This window comes from Podarcis cretensis, assembly GCF_951804945.1.
Source record: "Podarcis cretensis genome assembly, chromosome: 11".
Taxonomy (NCBI): domain Eukaryota; kingdom Metazoa; phylum Chordata; class Lepidosauria; order Squamata; family Lacertidae; genus Podarcis; species Podarcis cretensis.
The window spans coordinates 15,281,973-15,307,233 of record NC_137180.1 but is presented as its reverse complement, the minus strand read 5'-3'; the positions used below and the strand labels follow the sequence as shown (position 1 = coordinate 15,307,233).

Here is a 25,261-nt window from a genome sequence, read left to right as displayed (position 1 = left end):
CTGACAATTAACTGGATCATATCAGGTGTGGAGGTGAAATTATAACCCCTTTGTCCCAGAGTTTTGGAGCATAGTTGAATATGCCTGTATGTGAAATTAGCAAGTGGTTACAACGTTTTGGAATCAGCCCTGTCCAAATACCACTGCCATCCGTCTTGTAAGCTGAGCCATAGGGCATGAGAAGATTGTAAGGAAGGCAGCTGAAATAGTGCAGCAGTGCCCTGTAGCTAGGTCTCTGCTATCCCTCTCTGATAATGAACTCATGCTGCAATACAATTCCTGTAGCATCACATTATTTCTGAACTTTTCACTACAACATAGTTATTAGCCTTTCTTGGAATCACTTTCTGTGACTACTGTTTGTGTGGACACACCTTGGCACCTTTGAATATTTACAATGGGAAAAGAAATGGGTGAAGGCAGAAGCACCAGATATTCTGGTGGGACATTGTGGGACAGTTTGCTGGGGCTTGCATAAATGTTGTTAAACTTCAGACCATATCTTCTCATCAGTTTTCATTAGAAAAAAATCAAGTCTAATTTTCTAAGTCCCATTGAAGTCTAGGTTTCAAAAGGCAGGTTACCATCTTGTCATTGCTTAGATTTCTCTTTGCATTGTTGTATAAGACTAATAGCCTGAAAACTTAAAATGTATGTAAATTCCACATTGAAGACATGTGCATTCTAAAGTAGTACCTTTCTGCTCTGTGAATGCTTAAGTGTCTTCTATACAGATGGAGGTAACTAAGCTTTTATGACAAGTTCACAGTCTCTGAAATCAATGTAATTAAATTTGGACTTTGGTTAGGGCATATGTACTCTGGTTTTAACTCATTCAGCTTTTAAGCTGTTTATAGACCGGTGTTTAGACGTATGAATAAACATATCCCAAAATACCACTGAGCTGTCAAGTTCGCCAAATGTTTCAGAAATAGGAATTTGGCTGAACTGACAAAACTCATTCATACAGCTGCAAGAAGCTCTCATTGGCCCAGAAAGACAGGCAAAAAAATATTTTAGAAAGTCTAGCTGCTATTAGAATGACCTAATTATCTCTAGTTTGCCAGTTGCTGAACTGAATAGGGCTTGTTTTAGCACAGCAATTGATTGACTGAGGTTCTGGTTATCTATGTAGTGCAGCTTAATGTGCACTGCCTAGTCTCAAGATGATGCTTAAGGATTCAGACAAAATGCTCTGAGACACAGGGACGGCTCAGAGTTATTCCAGTACTGCAACAATTTATTACACAGCTACAGCAGACTCTGCTGTTTACTGCTTGTTCTCTTCGAGGCCTTCATCACATACTCCTGGTCCTGATAGAAATGGTACAGATTCATACAGTCAGCAGCCCCCAGCCATGTTGTTGTGATATCGTCACACACACCCCAGAAGCATGGCAGCACAACGCAGCAAACATGTCCTCATGTAACTGTGTATGTGAAGGGGCCCCTTCTATTAATGAACAAAAAGGCAAGTGACTGAAAGAATGGACATAGCCTGTTGTACAAAGGTAGCAGTCGCATCAATTTGCAAACCCTCCAACTGTCCCTATTTTCAAAGGGGCAATCCTGGATTTACAGACGTACCCACTCACCCACATTTTCTCATTTGATCCCGAAATGTTCCACTTTCCCTATTTTCATCAGAGAAATGTTGGAGGGTATGGAATCAGCTGTCCCTATTTTCACTGGAGAAATGTGGAAAGGTATGCAATTACGCCACCCACTTTTGTCTCTGCTCCCCCCTCCCCATTGGCACGTAGCCTCTCAAAGTGCGGTGTTTGGGCTGAAAAAGGTTTCCCACTTCTATTTTAGGGGGATGGACTAGGAGTAATTTTGAACCATTTCCTTCGGTAGTTCATTCATCTTTTTTGAATGAACATTGAGCTTTATGATCATAAATAATAGTTCCTGCTTTTCTTTTTCTTTTCTTCTCTCTCTCTTAAAAAACACATTTGCTGGATAGTGTGCTTTGCTAGGAATAGCTATTGATAATTATGCTCACACTTTATGGCTTTGTAACATGAAAAAAATGAAGTGTATAAAAGTACGCTTATTAAAACTGATGTGCACCGCAGTCTGTCTATAAAAGCTTTCAACTGTAAAAGCCTTTGATTGGTGTTTCGAGTCACAAAATGAAGTGAAGAGCACTGATTGTTCCAGATCTTGTTTGCCTCTACTCCTGCAATTAGAGCTTTTACAACAGTTTTGATGTTTTCCTTCATTTTCAAAAGGAAGGGTATACACTTCCAGCTTTATTTCAGCATTTCTTCCTCCTCCCACCATTATTTATGACTTCAAGGCAATTGTGTAAGACGTCTGTTTAGAGGATAGCTTTTCAGTCATACATAATTATCAGTCGATGTGTGGTGTGATATTTTATGATGGCCACAATCCAACCGTGTACACTTGCAGCAGATGAGGCTGTGCACATAGAGACCTGTCAGAATAACAGTAATTACACCAAACAGAGGGGAAAGTCAAGGAGACTGACTATTGACTTGGTTTTCTTTACTGAACAACCGTGTGGCACAATTATTGCTGTCTTAGCATAGTCCCATGGATGCTAGAATTGCAATTGGATCGGTGGATAGAGGATATGATGGAATATCATTTGTGCTGCGTTTTCCTCCCAGGTAGGTAAACAGCTGTCCCCATCATGGTGTCTTCAATATGTTGTTTGAATATAAGCCCCATGAGCCCTGACCATTGGCCATGCTGGCTGGAGCTGATGCGATGAGTTCTAGTTCTAGTTTGGGAAGGCTGAGCAAGAAATCTGGTACACAGATGTTTATGGGCAATAATGGCCATCTGTGGGCCTCACCCAGTGATGGTGCCATAGGAATAGTGCATTCAAAACAATAACTTTCTTAGGATTAGCCAGTGAACTTCAGAACTGAGCAGGAATGCAAACTTGCATTTCTCAAATCCATACACAAGTAGGCTCTCAAGCCACATGGTGGTGACCAACTATTCAATAAAAGTGTTCCTGTTGCTACTTGCCAACGAAATGTCATGTCTCCCTTTCATAAACCTGAAAAAATATAACAAATGACACCGTAATTACAATGCAACCCTGAACCCTCCGGAGCAGAGAAAAGGTAATCTTGCGCTTTGATGAGTAAATAGCACCAGTATATGAATGCTTAATTGAAGTTACCTCCTCATTATATGTAGAAACCTGGCAGCAAAAGCTTGCAAGAGGGTTGATGGTTTTGTTACATGGCTTCATACTTTCTGATATTTCAGTATTTAGCAATAATCAAAATTAAATATATTTCAACTATCAGTTTGTGGGTTCTTGAAGTCCTAAATGTTAAGTCATGACTTAATCATAATTTAGGGCTGCCATATGTCTGGTTTCTCCCAGACACATCTGGGACTTAGGCAGGAAAATGGTGTCCAGGCAGATTTTCAGCAAATCAGTGAAATTTCCAGCAGGGTTTCACTTTTGGGAATATAGCAACCCTATCATAATTTGAATTAAGGAAATTACCTGATGTGGAAGATATTGTATTTACTCAAGTCTAATGTGCCATCAAATCTAATTGCGCACTTCAGTTTTCAGAACCTTGAAACCAAAAAAAAAAAGCATTTGCTGGTGAATGTAAAGGCACCATTGAATGTAATGCACATCTTAATTTCTGCAATGTAATTTGGCCAAAAAAAGGTGAGCATTAGATTCAAGTAAATACAATAGTAATGGGGTTCAAATATAGGCTTCCCTTGGGCTTAACATGGAAGCTGTAACTGGGACAGAATGCAGTATAATATCCAGGTTGTTGACTGGGTCATCCTGTCAGGCGCCCTATAACACCTCTCCTGAGGGAGGTACTGTGCCTCTCATGCAACTGGGTGCTCTTGAAGGTTTTGCTGTTAGCATTTGGAGCCCTGAACAACTTGGGACCAGGTTACCCAAGGAACCGCCTCACCTCGTGTATTCCTGCCTGCCAATGGCACTCCTCAGATGTGGCACTGTTGAGAGTACCAGACGCCCTAGATGTGCTCTTGGTTTGTACTAAAAATCAGTTCACTAGTGTTGCTCTCTGGAATCAATTGCGTGCCAAACCGCAGAACTCCCACCCGGCACACCTAACTATTGAGTGGGAAATCAATGGACACGACAACTGTCTGGGATTTAGCACTAGTGTTGCTCTCTGGAATCAATTGCGGTGTTGGCTTTTTGCTTATAATTATCCTTATCATTATTAAATTTATATACTGCCCTCCATCTGAGGAGCACAGGGTGGTTTACAGTAGAAAAACACAAAATACATAACATTATAACAAACAAAATGAAACAATCACAGCAATCTTACAGGGTTTTTGCAGTTCACTGCAGTTCATACATGATGGACAGATGCTTTTTCTTTGTCTTCATCTTTTTATTATTCAATGATTATGTTTGTTGTTGTTATTATTACTATTTATTTCATTTGTACACTGCACCTCCTTCCAAGGGGCCCAGGGTGGCAAATATCTCTTTAATGAATTGTTTCTCGCAGAGAAAGAGACCACGGCTTCATCATGCCATGTACTATAAGACATGAACATACCCTCACACCAGTAGTGTATAAAAACCCAAAAAGTTGTAAAACGTTGTTGCCTGTAAGTTCAATATCTGCTTCTGTTTTTCTATCAAATAGACCAGCTTTTGAATTTAATTTAAAATACACTTCATTTACCTTGTGGCTTCCACCTTCAATAGCAGCATAGAGCAAACATTTTTATTAACACACCAGCTAGATATTAAGTTAGCATCCCAATCCTTTTTAAACCTTTCTGTTGTGCTTGCCTAATGTGTTTTGGGAAAATGAATCTTTCATGCTGCTATTTGTACATTAAATTATGAACTGCGACATTCAACCAGGTAAAGACTTATTGATACCATCACAGGCTAGGATTTGTAAGCACCTATTCAGCTTACAATATTCAGATGAATATGCAACTGTGAAATTATGTAATTTACTGTAAAAGCAGAGTATAATGTTTGCTCTTTTGGCTGCTTGCCCCACTGGGTTTCATTCAGATATAAGGATCTTTGTTCGGTGTGAAGACTTTAGAGCTTTCTTCTGAGAGTGCTCCAGTTTATAGCCAAGTCTCTCTTTCACTCTGTCATAATTAACTTTACAGTAAAAAGGAACTGATAACAAAATTTCCTTGATCATATCCTGCATTCTTTTACCTAGGAGATGGTGTCTGCTTTACTAGGAAAGCCTTTCCTCCTCCCAGGAGGGGAGAGGTTGTGATCGGGAGATGATTCCCGCGTCATGCAGGGGGCGCTCCGCCCTTCTTCAACTCCAGGGCTGGCGCCACACCCTTCACCAGTTGGGCACCCAATAGGAAAGCTCGACGGGGGAGTGGCTTGCTGCTCAAACGCAGCCGCGCCAGCGATCCCCACCATTGCACACACATTTTCTTCGTTAGGCATTGGAATGTGTTGTTGGTGTTTCGGGTGGCAAGGTGTGGCCATCGCCTTCCCCGACAATTTTGGGTATTCCGCTAAAGGAATCCGACGGTCGTGGATCCTGTCCGATGCCCGTGTGGCGGGGGGCCATGGCACGACCCTCAGTGACATCAGGAAGAGAGCCTATAGTTGGATTAGCATCAACAGGCTTCCCCTACTGGTGGTTAAACCCTCCTCAGACTCAACCCTCTACGAGTGGGTGGAGTCTAATGTTCCGTGGTCCAATGCCTAAGCCAATACCTTCTCACATGCTGTAATCAAGAAAGTTGTGGCCTTCACCTTACCCATTAACCTTACATTCTGTGCCCACATGTCTTTATTCCCCAAGCAGGGATCGGGTCCTCGAATCACAATAGTGAAAGCTATTTCATTTTCATTTTCTCTTTCTCGTTATGCTATATTTATGGGCAGTCAGTTCTTCATGCACAGACATTCCAAGACACAGCATCACTTTCAGGGCATCACTTCCAGAGAAAATGAAGTTACTGGAATTCCTAGCCATGAGTAATAATAAAATGTGTGTGGTTTTGTTTCTTAATTTTAAATAGGGGCCAAGGGGGTAATTCAGGGTTTAAGATGCATGGATAGAATGCGGATCTTGAATATAGACTACATAAACTATGGAGAAAATCTAGAGACCAATATTTTAAAAGCTGTTTTTTAACATCCTACTGTGCCTTTTTATTTGTTTATTTATTATAGATATTTAGATATTTGCTGTTGCAAGTGTATCTGTATATTTTGAACAAGACACTTTCCCAGCAGCAAAAGCTTCCTTACATAACATTTCCATTATTAATCCAGGAGCTCCTTTTCACTCAGTTAAATGATAATTCTGTACTTGGTCTATAATCCCAATTAGCATACTAACTGCTGTAACCAATGTACATCAGAATATTTGTACATAAACACTTAACCGCAATCATCTTCCATGGGGAAATGACCATTAAAACATAGTTGTTTTTTCTGTCTATGTCCTGTTGAGCACGATTGAAATAGAGAACGGCCTGGAGGCAATTTTGCAGTGTAAAGCAATTATAAAAATATATACTAAATTATAGGAGCTGCATATAATCCCCAATTAGTCTGCATTATAATGCCCCAACCTGTCTCCAGTGTTTTACCCCAATGGAACAGATTTCTTGACAAGTCATACAAATTTAGTTCTGCATTTTCTTGTCAAGTCGCAGGTTTTCACTATTATATTACTAACAAAGCAATTTCTGCTTGTGATAAAACCATGCTGTTATATAATTTGTCAAATCCAACTCTATCCTGAGGGTCCTAAATGAAGGATTTCCCATGCCAGAATTCTGGTTTCATCTTGAAGTCTGATTAAGAAGAAACATTGAAGTAGATTTTAGCCTATAAATATGTATCCCACAAAAAGGTTGTTAGTTTTTAAGGTGTCACAAGACTCATTGAAAAGTTTCAAACAACTTATATCAAATAAAGCAATATTCAAGAATCCATTAGTATCTGAAGAAGTGTGCATGCACATGGAAGCTCATACCAATAACAAACTTAGTTGGTCTCTAAGGTGCTACTGGAAGGACACGGCTACCTACCTGCCATTAGAATCTAATAGTGAACAGTAAAATTAAACATCAGCAAATAATAATTAAGCAGTTTACACTTATCAGTTACAATATGGAATTACTAATCTATAATCTAAAAATAACAACAAATCACAATGCATAAAATACCGTATTTTCCCCTCTATAACACGCAGATTTTTTCTCCTAAAAAGGAAGGGGAAATGTCTGTGCGTGTTATAGAGCGAATGTGTGGTCCCTGGAGCCGAAAAATCAGGCAAAAATCAAATCGCGGCGCTTCACGGAGAAGGGAAAACTGAAAAGAGGAAGTGGATGCTTTCCTGCATTCTGCCTCAGGGTCTTACTGCCCACCCACCTCCGTTTCGTTGCTGTGTTTGCTGAAACGGAACAAAGAGCAGGGAAAGCCCCTCCCCTCCAGGCAAGCAGAGGGGAATTCCTCTCTGTGCTTCTGTGCTGCTGGGGGAGAGTGAGAGAGAGGTGGGAAGGGAGAGAGAGAGGGGGGAGGGGGAGGGAGAGAGAGGGGGGAGGGGGAGGGAGAGAGAGAGGGGGGAGGGAGGGAGAGAGAGGGGGGGAGGGAGGGAGGGAGGGAGGAGGAGAGAGAGAGAGAGAGAGAGAGATAGCTGGCTTGGGTGGGGGGAAACTTTTGCCTTTCTTTCCTCCCTCCCGTTAAATCCCTCTCCTGCATTCTTAGCCAGCTGCTTCTCTGCACACCCCTCTCATGTCCCTTATTTGTTTTTCCTTCGCTCCCCACTTAAAATGTGGTTACAAAGCATAGGTCCACATGGATCCTCAGGATCTTTGCATTGGGTCACCCCAAATTCACCATCAGATCACATAGCATGTCCATGGCTACAGCCTGCACCAAAAAAATCACACACCCACTGTTGCCTGGGGCTGCAATGGTGCAAAAACGTGGTTACAAAGCATGGATCCACAGGGATACTCAGGATCTTTGCATTGGGTCACCCCAAATTCACCATCAGATCACATGTCTGTGGCCACAGCATGAAGCCCAAAAATGATACATCCACTGTTTCATTCAGAATGTTTTTTCCCTTGTTTTCCTCCTCTAAAAACGATGTGTGTGTTATGGTCAGGCGCGTGTTATAGAGCGAAAAATACGGTACCACAAAACGTACAAAACCATTTAAACGATCAAATTGAGAAACAAGGACACACAACTTTTTTTTTTTTTTTTTTTTTTAAATATCCCTGAACTCTTCTCTTCCCAGATGATTCTGCAGTCTTCAAATTCATGCTCTGGGAAAGGCTCCCAAGGTTGGAGTTGGGGCAAGGCGAGTGGAAAAGCCATTGCCTGATGACCATCATAGAATCATAGAATCATAGAATCATAGAGTTGGAAGAGACCACAAGGGCCATCGAGTCCAACCCCCTGCCAAGCGGAAAACACCATCAGAGCACTCCTGACATATGGTTGTCAAGCCTCTGCTTAAAGACCTCCAAAGAAGGAGACTCCACCACACTCCTTGGCAGCAAATTCCACTGTCGAACAGCTCTTACTGTCAGGAAGTTCTTCCTAATGTTTAGGTGGAATCTTTTTTCTTGTAGCTTGGAACCATTGCTCCGTGTCCACTTCTCTGGAGCAGCAGAAAACAACCTTTCTCCCTCCTCTATGTGACATCCTTTTATATATTTGAACATGGCTATCATATCACCCCTTAACCTCCTTTCATCTCAGAAAGTCTCTCTCCCCTCATAAATGTCTGCCTTACTGGCCAAAATGCATACTTCCTCCACATTTTTGTCCTGACCCAAAAAACCCCAACAACAATGTAGCGACCGCTACACTATTGTACTTTATGGAAATACATATATTGGTGTGGCAAAAGCTGTCTTAAAACTTTGGAAACGAAAGAACCTGTCCCAAACCACAGAATGAATTACAGGTAGATTAGAAAGAAAAGACAGAAAGACAATTCCATCTGTTTGTTAACCTAGATAAAGCCTGATCTTACATAAATCAGTTTTATTGGATTGAAAAATATTTATTTTGAAAAAAGATAATATTGCTGCAGTATCATAGTAAGCTTGGACCATAACTGGTTAGATGAAAGTAATGGTTTGCTGCCAGGGCCAGGCACAATTTATGCAGTTGGCACTGGTCCTACTCCTCCACTTCTCTTCTATAAGCAGTTTCGTGACAATCTTTCAATTTTATGCTTGTGCATCTTATATTAAAGAAAGGGGTTGCAATTAATTATTTACCTTGGAGTGGCAATGTTATATTGTGTTCAGCCTATTTTGCAGATTATTCAGCACCCTTCCTTCTGCTTTGAAGAAACTGCTTTATTTTGAAGAGAATTCTGCACTCAAGCAGCAGTCCTACAAACACTGAAGACCCACTGAACAAAGTGAAACTTATTTATGAGTAAACTTGAAAGGGTTCATTCATACTGTTGGCATCAAACTATCCAGAATATTGTGCCTTTTATTTCTAGAGAAAATTATTTTCTACAAGTAGCTCTTGCGGCAAAAGGAATGCATCCTTCCTCCTAAAAAGAACTGCTCCTGTTCAGGGTTCCAGTTTGCCATTCCTTCCTTGCAGGACATTCAGAGACCACCCCCCCCCATGACTCTTCCCATTGCACCCGTCTTTTCCAGTCCTAGGGCTTAAGCCCTTGTTGGACTGGTTTTTGTTTTGCATTGCTCCACCGTTTTTTAAATATTCTTTGTACTTCTGTAAACCTCAGCGTTTTCTCAAGCATGCTGATACTTTCCTCTTGTTTCTCATGACCCCGTTCTGGCTTCAGTCCTGGTGGCACAAGTCTTGGGAATAATACAGAAGATTTTGGTGTGTTTCTTAACTCATCCCAGAGTAGATAGATAGATAGATAGATAGATAGAATAGAATAGAAATACTACACACACACACACACACACACACACACACACACACACAAACTTACTTATTACAATTTTCAGTTTCTAATGTTACTGAGTCCTGGTAGAAAAGTGAACCTTCTAAGGAAGGAATTTTCAAAGAATACTCACTTGCTTTTTAATGAAATGGTGCCTAAGTCTTGAGTTTGCTATAAAAGATGGGATAATACAGAGGATTTGGGCGTGTTTTTTTAACTCATCCCACAGCTGATAGATTAGATAGATGATAGATAGATGATAGATAGATAGACAGACAGACAGACATACTCACTACATTATAAATTACTTATTTGGAATCAGAAAGTATTTATCCCATAATCTACTGGCAGTTTTTCTGGAAATTACAATTTTCAGTTTCTGATGTTACTGAGTCCTGGTAGAAACAGTGAACCTTCTAAGGAAGGGATTTTCAAAGAATACTAATGGTGCAAACTTTTGAAAGAAGTTTATTTATTTATTTTAAAAAAATTATACACCACTTGACTGTGGCTGGGGGAACCCAGCCAAATGGGCGGGGTATTATCATCATCATCATCATCATCATCACTTGTTTCTTATAGTGTTCAGAGCCAGTCAATATTGAATAAAAGAATCTAGGAAATAAATGATATGATTGGAAATAATGTTTTTCAACTGATTTCATTATTGTGCACACTATGGATTTTTAGAAGGTCACAGTTGGGGTGGTTTTAATTAACCATATGGTTTGAAATTGACAGATGTGGGTTGTGGATTTGTCGGAGGAAATAAAACTTGATTCCCAGAATTAACCAGATGTTCTATGCAGTAATACAGTGACCTTGTTGATTAAGCAACATCTATGTAATGCACACAAAGAAGAAACTGGAAAATTTGTTCGATATATCCTGTTTGCTTCCCACAACAAATTTATAAGTATCATTCACTGAAATATGAGGTAGAAGATGTCAGGTGTGGAACTGTGACTAATAAACAACTTGTATTCCTCTAATAAGATTTCAGTGATAGCGCTGACTTAATATCGCTGGGATTCTATTGAGCATCTCTAGTGCAGCTAAATGTAGTTAGATATTTGTACCATACAGTAGAGCAATAGTTCTTTATAACAGGAAATGTCTCAAGAACAAGATTGCTGGTTTTATGACATATCAAGGAGTTGTGATCACATTTGTTACTGTATTAGACCATCAGCCTAGGGATTACATTGCTTCTAACATCATCTCATGAGTCACAAAATGTATTAAGACTATTCCATTCAGACTGGAATGACATGGACATAAATGAAAATGTAACCCCAAGAGGAAAAATGAAATATCAGTTTGTTAGAACATTTACACCCCATCTTTCAGTTCTACAATAGAACCTCCCACAAACATCTTATGATCTAAGCAAAAAACAAAACAAAAACAAAATACATACCATAGTTATAAACAGAAACAGTAACACAGAAAGAGATTAAAAGGCTATAGATGTTTCTTGTACAAGGTGCTGAATTGTGTGGTTGCTGACTAACTCCAGATGAAACTAATACCTATATTTGTTGCAGTTTGAAATCTCACTCATATTGGGAACTGAATCTACGTTGGTTGCCGTAATCGATGACCTCTACCCAGAGAAGCTGGGTGAATGAGGCGGAATTGATTCTGTTGGATTTCTTGGTGGTATTAAATACCATCGGCCATGGTACCCTTCTGGATAGGCTCTCTGGGATGGAGATTAGAATCACCATTTTTCATTAGTTCCATTCCTACCAGGAAAGCCAATTCTACAAAGTAGTATTAATGGGCTTTACTTTTCTCCCACGGCATTTATGTTAGGGGATGCCCTTGGGGATTCATTCTACCTCGCTAAGTTTTCAGCATATTTATTTGAAGCCAGTGGATGAAGTTGTTAGGGAACTGCCATCAGAGCTGGAGGCGGAGGGAAGGCTCCAGAGGGATGCCGGAGAGGGTCCCAGCCGGAGAGAGGCAGCCCATCTGCTGGGGAAGGAAATCAGCGTAACACCAGTGGAGAAGGGGGGCAGAGAGGGGATTTGGAGAGGAGGCTCCAAGACTCTTCGCCAGAAACCAGCGGGGAGAGCACGGGTACTCCACTGCCCACTCCCTCCCTGCGCAGAAGACTTCCGCACAGGGAGAGTAGGAGGAGACTTGGTGTCAAAGAACTTCTTTGCTGGAAGAGATTCAAAAAACGCCCACTGACGGATTCTGCCAGCGACTGAGACAGCCACGAAGTGAAGGGCTGTCCAGACAGAAAGGGTTCAACCAGACAACCAAGCCAAGAGTGGCGGCAACTTACGCACAAGCAACCCCTAGAACCATTACAGAAGTCATCAGAAGATTTGGAATTGGTTGTCACTCATATGCTGATGATAGTTGACATTGGAGAGATCACTTTCAGGATAGTGGCATCCATAGTAGGATTAGCCTTGCATTAAGATCAGCTTTGTGTCAAGGGTAGGTTATAGCAACACTCCTATAATTTTGGCATATGCTGAGCTGTAAAACTGAAGAGGTGTGGGGTGCATATGAGCTGTTCTCAATATATCATGTAGTATTGTCTGTGGGTTTTCTTTTGTTCATTAGCGGTAGCAACTAATTCATAACCCTTACAGTGCGACAATCCATAACATCCTGTTAATTCTGTATTAAGATGGAAGAGGAATTGTAAATGTGGTATTTTCAGTCTCTGTGAAGCATGTAATTCCAGCTTGGATTTTACTTTTTTTTTTTTTGTTAAGACTGATTCTCTATAAGGTTTTAAGAATACATTTATGCTAATTAATGCTGTATTTTCATCTCATCCCCTAACAAAACATAACTATGGCACTGGAAAAGTATAATGGCAATATAATTAAAATTTCTTCTAAGAAAAACATTGTAATAGACATCCTGCCATGCTTATGCTATTTTAATTGGATGTTTAGCTCTAGGGATGTTCATAATTTATCATAAAACTTTAATGTTAATAAAATCAGCTGGGAGGAAGCTGTACTTAATCTCCTTGATTACACCATAAGGGCTAAAATCTTAATTTGATTTTTTTATGTGCTAACAATGGAAGAAAGAGAAGGCAAGATGTTCGGTTCCTCGTTTGTGAACTGGCTGCTCCTCTGTGTGTGAACATGTGTCTGTATGCAAGAAAATTAATTCTGAGCTAAGATAAATCTTGTTATAGAAGCCATGCTATATGTTAAACAGTTTTGGTTTGTAGTCCTGGGTGAGCTTCCCAAAGAAAGTTTGATATCATTGACAGTGTTCTAACAATTTTTAGCATGGTTCTAGTTTCCCTTTAAGTCCCCTGCTGTTCTTACAGTGGTACCTCGGGTTACATATGCTTCAGGTTACATACGCTTCAGGTAACAGACTCCGCTAACCCAGAAATAGTGCTTCAGGTTAAGAACTTTGCTTCAGGATAAGAACAGAAATTGTTCTCTGGCAGCGCAGCGGCAGCAGGAGGCCCCATTAGCTAAAGTGGTGCTTAAGGTTTCAGGTTAAGTTTCAGGTTAAGAATGGATCTCCGGAACAAATTAAGTACTTAACCCGAGGTACCACTGTATTGAAGTTACTCCAGTCCCCTCTCCCCATGGGTTTTTAATCTAGTCCACTTAATCAGTTTTGAAGAAGCATTTGCACATGTTTCATCTGTTGTGTAATGACACCTACTATTGTAAAATAAAGTCGTAGTGGTGATTTAAAGAAGGTAAATTTCCAGGGGGGCGCTGGGTAATAAATTTTTTTCTGGAAAGGGGGTGGTAGGCCAAATATGTTGGGAACCTCTGATCTATTTCAACTCTCTACAATGCATGAATTCTGCCCACAGCTGTCCCTGGGTGGGTGGGCTTGAACCACCAACCTTCTGGTTAACAGCCTGATGCATTGGCTTGTGTGTGTGTCTGTGCATGCGTGCACACACAGCCCTTCAACAGGCAAGTGCATGCAGTACACAGCTGCCCAAAGTAGTGAACAATGGATGTCTCTGTGTAATCTGAGACCCTTTGGCCTTTGGTGGCTGAGATGGAGCCACCAGAATGGAGTCTATATATTGCCATTCAGTTAACATTATCTAGAGAAGTTTACAATATAAGAGCAAAAACAGCACTAAAATAATATTCAAAATATTATTTGTCTTAAAACTCAGTAGATGTAGAAAAAGCCTGGGAAAGCAGAAGGTCTGCCTGGAATTGAAAAGCTAGCAAAATGAGTTGCCAGGCAAGCCTTCTGGAGGGGGCGGCCGGAATCCATTGGTGAATGTCTGTTCAGCTGCTTCCCATCCTCCTCAGATTGAGGGGGTCATCTAAAGATACTATCAGTCATAGACACAGAAAATCCTTCAAGCACCCAGATCCTACATAAATTATGTAGTGCCTTAAAGCTAAGCCTCAAACCCTTGCATTTATCCGTTAAGAATACAGCTGGGTAATTGGTAGCCAGTACAGTTCTTTCATCAGTGGTGTAACATGGTGGCGATCAGCTGCTCCAGTGAGCAAGTTGAAAATTTTGCACTTGCTTCAGCTTCCTGGAGATCCCCACAATAGAGCTCATTGAATTTTACTTAGAAATGGATCAGGAGCTATTGGAACTGTTAAGCACTGGCAAGAGGTATTCACAACGACCAGTTTGAGTTAGTGTCTGTGTTGTACCAGATGCAGTTTTTGAACAGTCTTGAAAGGCAGTCCAGTGTACAACACTTTGCAGTAGTCCACCTTAGAAGTTACCAGAGTCTGGGTAACAGGAGTGCTGAGTCGAATAAGATATTGTGGGTGCCCAGGTAAGCCCCATGCCACATAAATGATCACATGATACAGTGCACACACACCATTGAATGGCAATGACCACCAACTTTGTGGGGAGCCAGCCTCCTCACAGCCCTTAGGAGTTGGCTCCTATGCTGGGTAACTGTGGCCAGGCTATCTCTGTCTGCAAAGAAGAGCTCCTTCTATTTAGTCCAGAAAGTCAACTTACACCTCCTTGGTCTCAGTGGTGCCCTTGTAGAACTCAACAGGGAGGAGGATGGGGACAATGACTAGAATGAGTCATTGGGTCTGGTGCAATCTAGTGTTGGTCTTTCTGTCTTCTGCCCAACCAAACCCAATGGGTGCCAGCCCCCATTGAAAAATGCATAAATCCAGACAGTTTATAAAGGCTTGATGCAGGACTTCATAGCAGTTGCTGCTCATAGAAAACTCCAAAGTGCCCTCCCCTTGCCTCAGGGACAACCCACTTCACTTTGGAGGAGGTCCAAATACCAAACTGAAGTGGAGCTTCACTTTAGTATTCAGGCTTTGGCTGAAGCAGATGCATATTGCTAATACGTAATTGTACAAGCTAGCAATATGCATTCAGTAATATTATATAGCTATAAACCATAAACCACAGCAGCCTACAAAGAGTGTGTGTCTTCTGAGTTGTCTGTGCAGTTTCTGCCATTGCTGTTCCAGCTGCAAACCACAAACTGCTTTTTAAATCTAATACTTAAACAGTGGTTTGGATTTGCCAAACTTCAGCATCAAACAGTGGGGGCAAACTAGGTTATTTGACTTAATGATTAACATATTTTATACAAGGGAATTGGCTTTTAGTTTGATTCTCAGTTTTTATTTTGTTTTTATATACTGGCAATGAATTCTGCAGAAAATGTTTATTAGATTATGGACTACACCATCTCTGACCTGTTGTAGATAATTGGACTTCTATGGGGGACAAAGAATGGATTGTGCATTGTGACCTTAAAATTGAAATATCCTGCTCCATTTACAATGGAACCCTCTACTGGACTCAGAAGTCATATACTTTCAGGATAAATACTATGAATCATTGCTAATTACAGATAATCAGATAAATTGTTATGTATTACTAGAATGAAATATGTGACTTAAACTGAAGTAAAAGGGTCACTACAAGTCAAAAGCAGAAAATCTTTGCACTCTGTAGGAGCCTTCTACGTTGCCTTTGATTATATTCCATTTTTCGACTTGAATCAATAGGCCAGAATTGGATTTGTAGTGGTGCAGTATTGCCTAAGGGCCCAGCATAATTGTGTATTCTGTACTTCAACAAAGTTTCTAATGGTTTAAAAGGAGGACGAAGACTTATAAAATCCATTGTACCAGGCCTCTGCATGTTTGCATAAATGTTTTTGAAATGTCCTCTTTTTAATAATGCTTTCAAAACGGTGTGTTTTTTTTTTTCTTACGAGGCCCTGTTTTGTAATAATGTGTTCTCCCAGAGCTAAAAGGATTTCCCATTTGAGAAGATGGGAATGTAATCCATAGAAATACTGAGTTGCTTTAACTGTAGTCTGAAAGCCGGGAAGTGTAATCAAAACAGAGAAAAAACAGCTGTCATTCCCTTTATTTCTGATGTTCAGTCTTGAGTGCTGATACTTATGTATACAAAAGGACACCACACAAATGGCGGTGCTGTTGGCAAGTTCAGAAGAACTCAGAACTTTTCAGAAGTACATTTTTAAAAAACACACCAAAGGGGTAAAACCATATCCAAAATAATCTGCACATGCTTGTACTTGCACGTGTGGAGGGGCAGAAGGAGAGAGAAAACACCGAGGAGGTGATACTTTGAAGATGTGGATCTCTGCTTTCAAGGCCTCTCTGGTATCCCTCCACAAGCAAATAAATTTCCTAGAACTGTACATTCTCACCTAAGAAGGGAGAGCATTGAAGATGCTATAGAATCATAGTTGGAAGAGACCACGAGGATCATCTAGTCCAACTCGCTGCCATGCAGGTATATTTTGCCCAACGTGGAACTCAAACCCATGACTCTGAAATGGAGAGTCTCATGCTCTAACGACTGAGCCACTCTCATTCCTGATATGCACACACAACTTTGCATATACGTGCTCCACATTTTTGGGTGGGGTTCAACTTATTCTTATTAATTCATCAAAAACTGCACAATTGTATAAATAGTAGGAATGATCCAAAAGTGAGTATTGATGATGATAATGATGATGAATGCCCATGCTTTTTGTAGTGTATGTAGCAGAGCTGGAAAAGCCTGAGCAGTCTTGGGACAGGGTGGGTCTTAAGAGATGCAGTTTAACTCTGCCTCTCTCTGCAAGGGATTTAACATTAATCACCTCAGGAAAGCTATTGATTGCACTAGAAGAGAAGCCTCCTTTGGCACCAATGGGAGCTTCCTTTGAAATGCAAACAATAACTTCAGAGAGGTGATTTTTTTTTCAGGACCATGGAAGGGAGAGAGCCGGTAGGCTAACTCAAACCTTCTATGGTGCCAAGGGTCCACAGAGCTGCTATTTACATAACAAAAAGCATGCACATGAATTTCATTAACACAACTAATACCATGGTTAGTTTTGCCTTCCTTAACTTCCTTCTGGATTGCACTGTTTCTTCTGGCATATCTGGTTAGCTTCTCCCTGCGAGGCTGCTATACTCACTAAAAACAGAAAGCGCAACAGTGTGAATTGCCATACTTGAAAAAGTATTGTGAACTTTTCCCAGAAAGTGACAACATCATTTTTGCAGTTGAATAGATAATGCTAGATGGTATGGTCCTACTGAATCAGCAGCTAATAAATATTTATTGTTGTAATAAACAAGCAGCCACAACCTCTGTAGTGGCTGTTCTCTTGATGATTGCTTGCTGGATATGCAGACTACTATAGGAAAGAATGTCTAACTATTATGTATAAGGAAACAAAGGTGTTTTCTGAAATGGAGGCCAAATATTATTGGGCCATGACTGGCCATAATTCAGAACAAGTTGATTCTTACAAGTACCTTGGGATCTGATTTCATGACTCTACCAATTGCATTGTTCCAGGCAAGCTAGGAAAGGCCATAGTGGTGCACTCAGTGCAGCTAGAGCATTGCTTAATTTTTTTTCTGCGCTAAAGGAGGTGCAATTGCTCTAGCAGCCGTAGGGTATGCACAGCAAAAGTTGTGAACCAGATTTTATATGGAGCTTCCGTTTGGTTCCTGGGACTTAAATTTTCTTTGCTCTTCTTTGAGCTATAATTGTTGTTTTGTTGTTGTTTAGTCATCTTAGTCGTGTTCGACCTCATAAACCAGAGCATGCCTTGGAAACTCTCACTTTCTTCTCAAAGCTTCTCCTTTTTTATGTTCATGGAGTTTCCTTGGCAAAATACTGGAGTGGTTTGCCAGTTCCTTCTCCAGGTGGATCACATTTAGTCTAAACTCTCGGCTATGACCTGTTTGTCTTGGGTGGGCCTGAACAGCATAGCTCATAGCTTCTTGGAGTTATTCAAGCCCTTTTGCCACAATAAGGCAGTGATTCATGAAGGGGTTGAGCTATAATAGTTACACCTAAATATGTTGCTAGCACTGCTCTTAATTTCGAAGTGGATTCAGTGCATTCAGTAGCTTAGCATAAATATCCTCCATTCATTATGGTCTCTGAATCTGTTCCTCTGCCTCTCCTCTGCCTCTGGCATTGTTGCTTGAGTCTTTTGTATCCACATGGAGAACAGAGTTGCGTGTCAAGGTCACCAGGGCCACCCCAATAACTCACACATCACACAGAATTTTTTGTTTAAGATTTTTGGCATAATTTTGGCCACAACTTTATTAAAATACAAATTTGTGAGTGGTTGCTTAGGCATTGGTTGCGACTATCTGCCCCCACCATGGGGGACAGACTGACATTCCGCACGATGTGAAAGTCAGAATAGGGGAATACACTTGGGGGTAGCGATGGAGCAGGGAATCTGTCCTCACCCCAAATGCAACCAGGAGCTCATTGCTATGGGTCGAGCCCCCTTGACAGAGTGGACATGCAATAGTTAGCCCCCAATTCCTTTAACGGAATCCCTTGCAGCAGCAGCATTAGAGGGGCAGGCACAGCCAATCCATGCCCCTCAACCAACCAAACCATAAACCAATGCCTAACCACAACCTTACAAGTTGTGACGATTTGCTACGCAGTAGGCAGAAACCAAATGGGCCCAGCCAATCAGCCAGATGGACAAAATTCCTGCCGGGCCCCTGCCCCAAGAGCAGACGACCCCATGACAGGCATAGCAAGGTCAAAGCGAACAACCCTAATTCTAGGGAGGGGGGGATGGGCAATCTGATGCACTGTTGAAAAGAGGAAGCCCTAGCCTTGTGCAAGGAGTTTTAGCATTTCTGGCTGTCAGTCAACAAATGGCAACATTAACTTCTTCACAACAACAAGGCAAGCCCCAATCGCATCAGTGGCCAACGATCAATTAGCCCGCCCCCAACTCTGGAGTGTCCTGGCGGCCCCCACCTCAACACGTGCTCTTCATGAAGGAGAACACGCTTTGTGGGAAAGATTTCAGCAGCACGGGTTGCCAGTTTCCCCCCAAGTCCAGTTCAGTGTGTTCACATTAGTCTTTAAAGTCTGGGTTATTTGTGGGGCCTGCCTGGTGTTTTTACATGAGTAGAATGTGTGCTTTTATTTAAAATGCATCTCTGGGTTATTTGTGGGGCATAGGAATTCATTCATTCCCCTCCAAAAATATATATATAGTTTCAAGTCTATATATATTGAAACTATATTATGAAGCATCATGCCTCTGTTGGTTAAAGGAATGGATTAAATTAGTGAATGGAGAGTTGTTAGATTTAGAAGGATTTGATAATAGATTCGGGTGGCATGCATATCTGTGGTATGAAAAGAAAAAAATTCATAAAGGATTTGAAAACCACATCTTCCGAAGATCATTGATAGAGGTGTGGGAGAGGTATAAAAATTTGTTGAAACCAAGACTCCCCCATTGCCTTTCACCATTGGAAGTGATGAGTGTGAAAAAGATAAACATGAGGGGGAGGTGGATAACTTATGGAGAATTGATAGTAAGAGAGGGGGGGAAATGGAAAATGAAGACTTATGAAGAGGTGAAAGAATTTGTTTATGATTGGTTGCACTACTACCAGATTAGTGAAATGTTTAAAAAAGTGTGTGGATATGAAGGAAAAGAATCAAAATTTCAAATAGAGGTATTGAATAATGAGTATAAAAATTTGTCTAAAATGTATAGAATGTTGTTGGAATGGCATACAAAAGATGAAGAGGTGAAATCAGTAATGATACATTGGGCCAGAGACTTTGGCTATAATATACAATATGATGATTGGACGAAATTATGGAATGAAAGGTTAAGATTTACGGCGTGTACCGCGTTGAAGGAAAATGTAATGAAAATGGTATATAGATGGTACATAATGCCAGTTAAATTAGGTAAAATGTATAAAACATGTAACAAGTGTTGGAAATGTAAAGAAAAAGAAGGAATTTTCTATCATGTGGTGGGAATGCAAAAAGGTGAAAGGCTTCTAGGAAACGATATATAAGGAATTGAAAAAGATGTTGAGATATATATTTGTTAGAAAACCAGAAGCCTTCTTACTAGGATTGGTAGGTAATGAAATTAATAGAAAAGACTGTAAACTTTTCCAATATGCTGTAACAGCTGCAAGAATACTTCTGGCGCAAAGATGGAAGCAGGAAGAAATTCCAACTGTAGAAGAATGGAGAATGAAACTGACTGAATATGCGGAATTGGATAAATTAACTGGGAAGATTCGATATCAGAAAGACCAAAAGTTTATTGAGGACTGGGGGAAATTTACAGATTATCTGGAAAGCATATGTGATGCACAGACAACGCTTGTTGGTTTTGTAGAGTCTCTGTGAAAAATTAAGAAATATTGTAAAAAAGAAAGTAGGAGAAAGGAAGAGGAATGGTTAAAGGCAATAATAAGTTCAGAAATGTGTTAACAATAGAAATTTTAACGAAAGATTGGCAGAGAAATTGAGGGAAGTCAAAAATTGATGAATGTGAGAGTTAATATGAGTTGATTGTATAAAAATGTTTGGAAAATGAATAAAAAATTATTATAGGTCTGAGGGACAGTGGACCGGCCCCCTGCTGAAAAAGTCTGTTGCCCCCTGGGCCACGTACACCACCCTCACTGTGCCTTACTTAATCTACTTCAAACAAATGTAAACCATATCTGTATTTTTTAACAATAGCCAAGTGTAGAAGAGTAGTTTGGTTGGCACATTATAACATTTTATCCTCCAAGATCATGGACGACAGATTTGCAAAAGTTCCTTCCAAGGACAGATGGTGTTCTTGCATTCATTCAGAGCTTGAAACAGTCTCTCATGTGTTTTTCTATTGTAGATTCTATAAAGGGGTCAGAGGACACAATTTATCCCCTTAAGAGGCAGTTTCTTGCTTGATCCTTGGAGATGAGACCCTGTTGAGTAGAAGGGTTCTAATAAATTCATTACTAAACAAGTGGCAATATGTCTGAATGTAATACGTCTTAGACTCACTCTGATTTTTGGCTCCTAACTTGACACATTTTTTCTTCTGAGGCTTTGATTTTGTATTTTTAATTGTACTTCCTTTAAAACTTTGATTAATTGATAACAAGTAGGAGCAGAAATGTATAGACGATCACCCAGCTGTAGTAGCAATAATAGGTCACTAAAAATATGAGACTTGGATGCTTACAAAAATGTACTTGAAATAGTGTTTTCACATTTTAAGATTAGAAGAACCGATTAGCTGGTCCTCCCATTCCCTCTTCTCTCCTTACCCTTCTCCCCAATATACACATTTGTACTCTAAAATAGAGTAATTTTCCTGTGAAATAGATATAATTTCTATACCTTACATGAGTGAGTGAAGAGAAATACTGTAGTTGGAAGACGCTTTTTTAAAAAAAAAAATCACTGGTGAAAAGCAAGCTTGCAGTAGAGCGTATTATTTAGGAAAAAATAAGTTAATATAAGTGAGTCATTGTTTTTCCTGATATCTCATAGCTGGAAGAAACACACCTAATAATAGTTATTATTTTTGTTTTCTAGATGCAACAGTTGTTCCACGAAAACTATGAACACAACCGGAAGGGTTATATACAAGATCTTCACAACAGCAAAATTCACACAGCCATTACACTTCATCCTAATAAAAGGCCAGCTTATCAGTATAGGCTTCACAATTACATATTGGCCCGTAAAATTTCTGAATTGCGTTATCGGACCATCCAGCTTCACCGGGAAAGTGCCCTCATGAGCAAGCTCAGTAACGATGAAATCAGCAAAGATGATCAGCTTCTTGGAATGATGCCATCTTTCAACCGCTTTCAGCCACGTGACAGGAATGAAGTCATTGAATGGGAATTTTTGACTGGAAAGCTGCTGTACTCAATGGCTGAGAATCAGCCACCTAGACAGAGTATTAATAGCATCCTGCGGGCAGCATTAGATGATACTGTAATGCAGGTAATGGAAATGATCAATGAGAACTCTAAATCTAGAGGAAGGCTGATTGACTTCAATGAAATACAGTATGGGTACCGCAGGGTTGACCCTTTGCATGGTGTGGAATACATTCTGGATTTGCTTCTTTTGTATAAGAGGCACAAAGGAAGAAAAGTCACTGTTCCAGTTCGGCGCCATGCCTACCTTCAACAATTATTTAGTAAACCATTTTTCAAAGAGGAAGAAGAGCTGGATGTAAGAAGCCTGGTAGAAAACGTGAACAGCGAATTGCAGTCTTTCTCCTTCCTTTCTAATTCTCTGAACATTTTTTCGTCATTCCAAGGCACCAAAGAAATAGGGGAAAGCAGTGACAAGAAGATTCACATTCTTGTCCCTCTCACAGGGAGATACGATATATTCCTAAGATTCATGGAGAATTTTGAAAAGACCTGCCTTATTTCGAAGCAGAACGTAAAGCTGGCAGTCATTCTCTTCAACTCTGATTCTGGTCAGGATTCCAGCAAACACACAGAGCTGATCAATGAATATCAAAAGAAGTATCCTATGGCAGACATGACCGTCATTCCAATGTCGGGAGTTTTCTCTAGAGGTTTGGGTCTTGAAATGGCCTCCTCTAAGTTTGACAATGACACTTTGCTGCTATTTTGCGATGTTGACCTGATATTTACCCCCGATTTTCTCCAGCGGTGTAGAGCTAACACCATTCAAGGACAACAGGTTTATTATCCTATTATTTTCAGTAAGTATGACCCCAAAGTAACACATGGGGGCAACCCTCCAGCAGACAGCAACTTTGTTTTCACAAAGAAAACTGGGTTTTGGAGGGACTATGGGTTTGGGATTACCTGCATTTACAAAAGTGACCTTGTGAATGCCGGTGGATTTGATACCTCTATTCAAGGCTGGGGACTTGAGGATGTAGACCTCTTTACTAAAGTAATAAATTCTGGACTTAAGGCATTTAGGAGCCAAGAAGTGGGAGTTGTACATGTATTTCATCCAGTTCATTGTGATCCCAACCTAGATCCTAAACAATACAAGATGTGTTTGGGGTCCAAAGCAAGTACATTTGCCTCTGCCATGCAACTAGCTGAAATATGGCTAGAAAAACATTTAGGTGTCAGGTATAACCGAACACTCTCCTGACATTCTAACTTGCTCTGCCATCCTAGGGGATTTTACCTCATTCCTTCTTTCTTTGTGTTTGTTGCATTCTTACAACTCCATTTTTGTCTTCCAAAGGATATGTTTTTGACCTCAAACGAACAGAGTCTGCTGTTGGGAACATTACAGATTCCTACTGAACTGATTCAGTGTGGTGTCTTTCTACTCCCTTTGATCAATAAACTCAGTAAAATCATGGCAATCAAATAATCCCACGGAGCACATCCGTCACGTGGAGCTGCATCAGAAGAATGTTCTCTTTGGGCTGTAGAATTCCATATCAATCTTCATCATGTCTGTCAAACTTAATGTGATACAAATATTTTCTGGTGAAGATACCACAAAAGTGCTTTATGCTTCCTCTGGGAAAGAGACTCTGCCAAACTTGAGTTTTATAATTTATATGAGAACTAAAATAAACAGTATTATTCTTCATCTTTATAATTTTTAAAGTAAACAAATAACTGACTGTATCTCTATTTTTTAAAAAAAGAGGAAAAACCACATACAAACTGAGGGTTTTCTTTTCAAGTGCAACTGGTACTGGCTACCAAGAACCTTAAATGTCGTACGTGAATAATCTCCTTATTACCGTCTACTCTGAATGCAATTGGACTGTGTTTTCTCAAGGAAGCATGACTTAGTCAAATATTTACATATGCTGAGAAGGTTTCTGAACCAATGTCCTTCATTTGCTGGCAAGAAGAAATCATGACACAATGTGGTTATTTATAATAAAAGTACAGACACACCATATTTTTTTGTCAAAGACAAGAATATGTTGCTTTGTCTCTGTTTAGAATGAGCCTCTAATATATAAATAATTTTATATTTTGTTCCTTTCATAAGACTGCACTTGATACAAAGGGAAATAAAAGGGTACTTAATATTGTCTTTTTATAATTGTGCATTAATATTGATATTCTGAACCAATCCTTGTTAAACTTAAAAGGAAATGTAATTATTTAAGTATGAAATTACTATTGCTGGTCAAAGTTCTTGCCAATATATTTATATTAGTGAAGATTTATAGGAAATGGAATGTGTTAAGACCTCTCTCTCTGAAAAATACATAAATGTCAAGGTATATTGGTGGAATGCTGAATGGAAAATCAATTAGATACCAAAATGTTAGGTCTGTTTTTTGTATTATTAATATTATTATTATTATTATTATTATTATTATTATTATTATTTTGTAAAAGCAAAGGAATAGCCATTTCAAACCATTTCTTGCCCAAATTCTTTTAAACTGCATTTATGACAGAGAGGTAGAATATTTTGTAAGAAAACTGTTCTAAGAATCCAGAGGACATATCCAAGAAATGTAAAAAAAAATATCAAGATGCATATGTAATATAATGCAAACAACAGGGAATCTGAGCATATAATATTTATGGATGTTTTAAGGAAGCAACCCCCCCTTACAATATGTGTTCAAATGCATCATCTGTATCTCTTTCGGTTATAATAACCTTTGATCCTATTTCCATAAGTTTCCAATGAATCACAAATCAGCAAATGCCACAGTTGAATGGGCTCATAAGGCTTGTAAGGAAATGAAAGGGGATGGGAATTAAAACGTGTATCCTCAAAACTCCTTTAAAAAATGACAAAGTCCTACCTAGCAATCATGTATCTAGATCAGGCTTAGGCAAACTCAGCCCGCCAGATGTTTTGAGACTACAGTTCCCATCACCACTGACTACTGGTCCTGTTAGCTAGGGATGATGGGAGTGTGAGAGCCAGTGTGGTGTAGTGGTTAAGAGCGGTAGTCTCGTAATCTGGGGAACCAGGTTCGAGTCTCCGCTCCTCCACATGCAGCTGCTGGGTGACCTTGGGCCAGTCACACTTCTCTGAAGTCTCTCAGCCCCACTCACCTCACAGAGTGTTTGTTGTGGGGGAGGAAGGGAAAGGAGATTGTTAGCCGC

At 40.0% G+C, this 25,261-nt stretch overlaps 1 protein-coding gene across 1 annotated transcript in view; it reads left to right on the top strand.

Moving 5' to 3' along the window:
- Window positions 1–25,050, top strand: part of CHSY3 (chondroitin sulfate synthase 3) — a 95,345-nt gene extending 70,295 nt beyond the window's left edge. Inside the window, exon 3 of the mRNA XM_079995422.1 lies at window positions 21,750–25,050. Within this exon, the coding sequence (XP_079851548.1) occupies window positions 21,750–23,312 (1,563 nt within the window). The 3' untranslated portion in view covers window positions 23,313–25,050. The remainder of the gene's footprint in view (window positions 1–21,749) is intronic.
- Window positions 25,051–25,261: the final 211 nt, after the last annotated feature.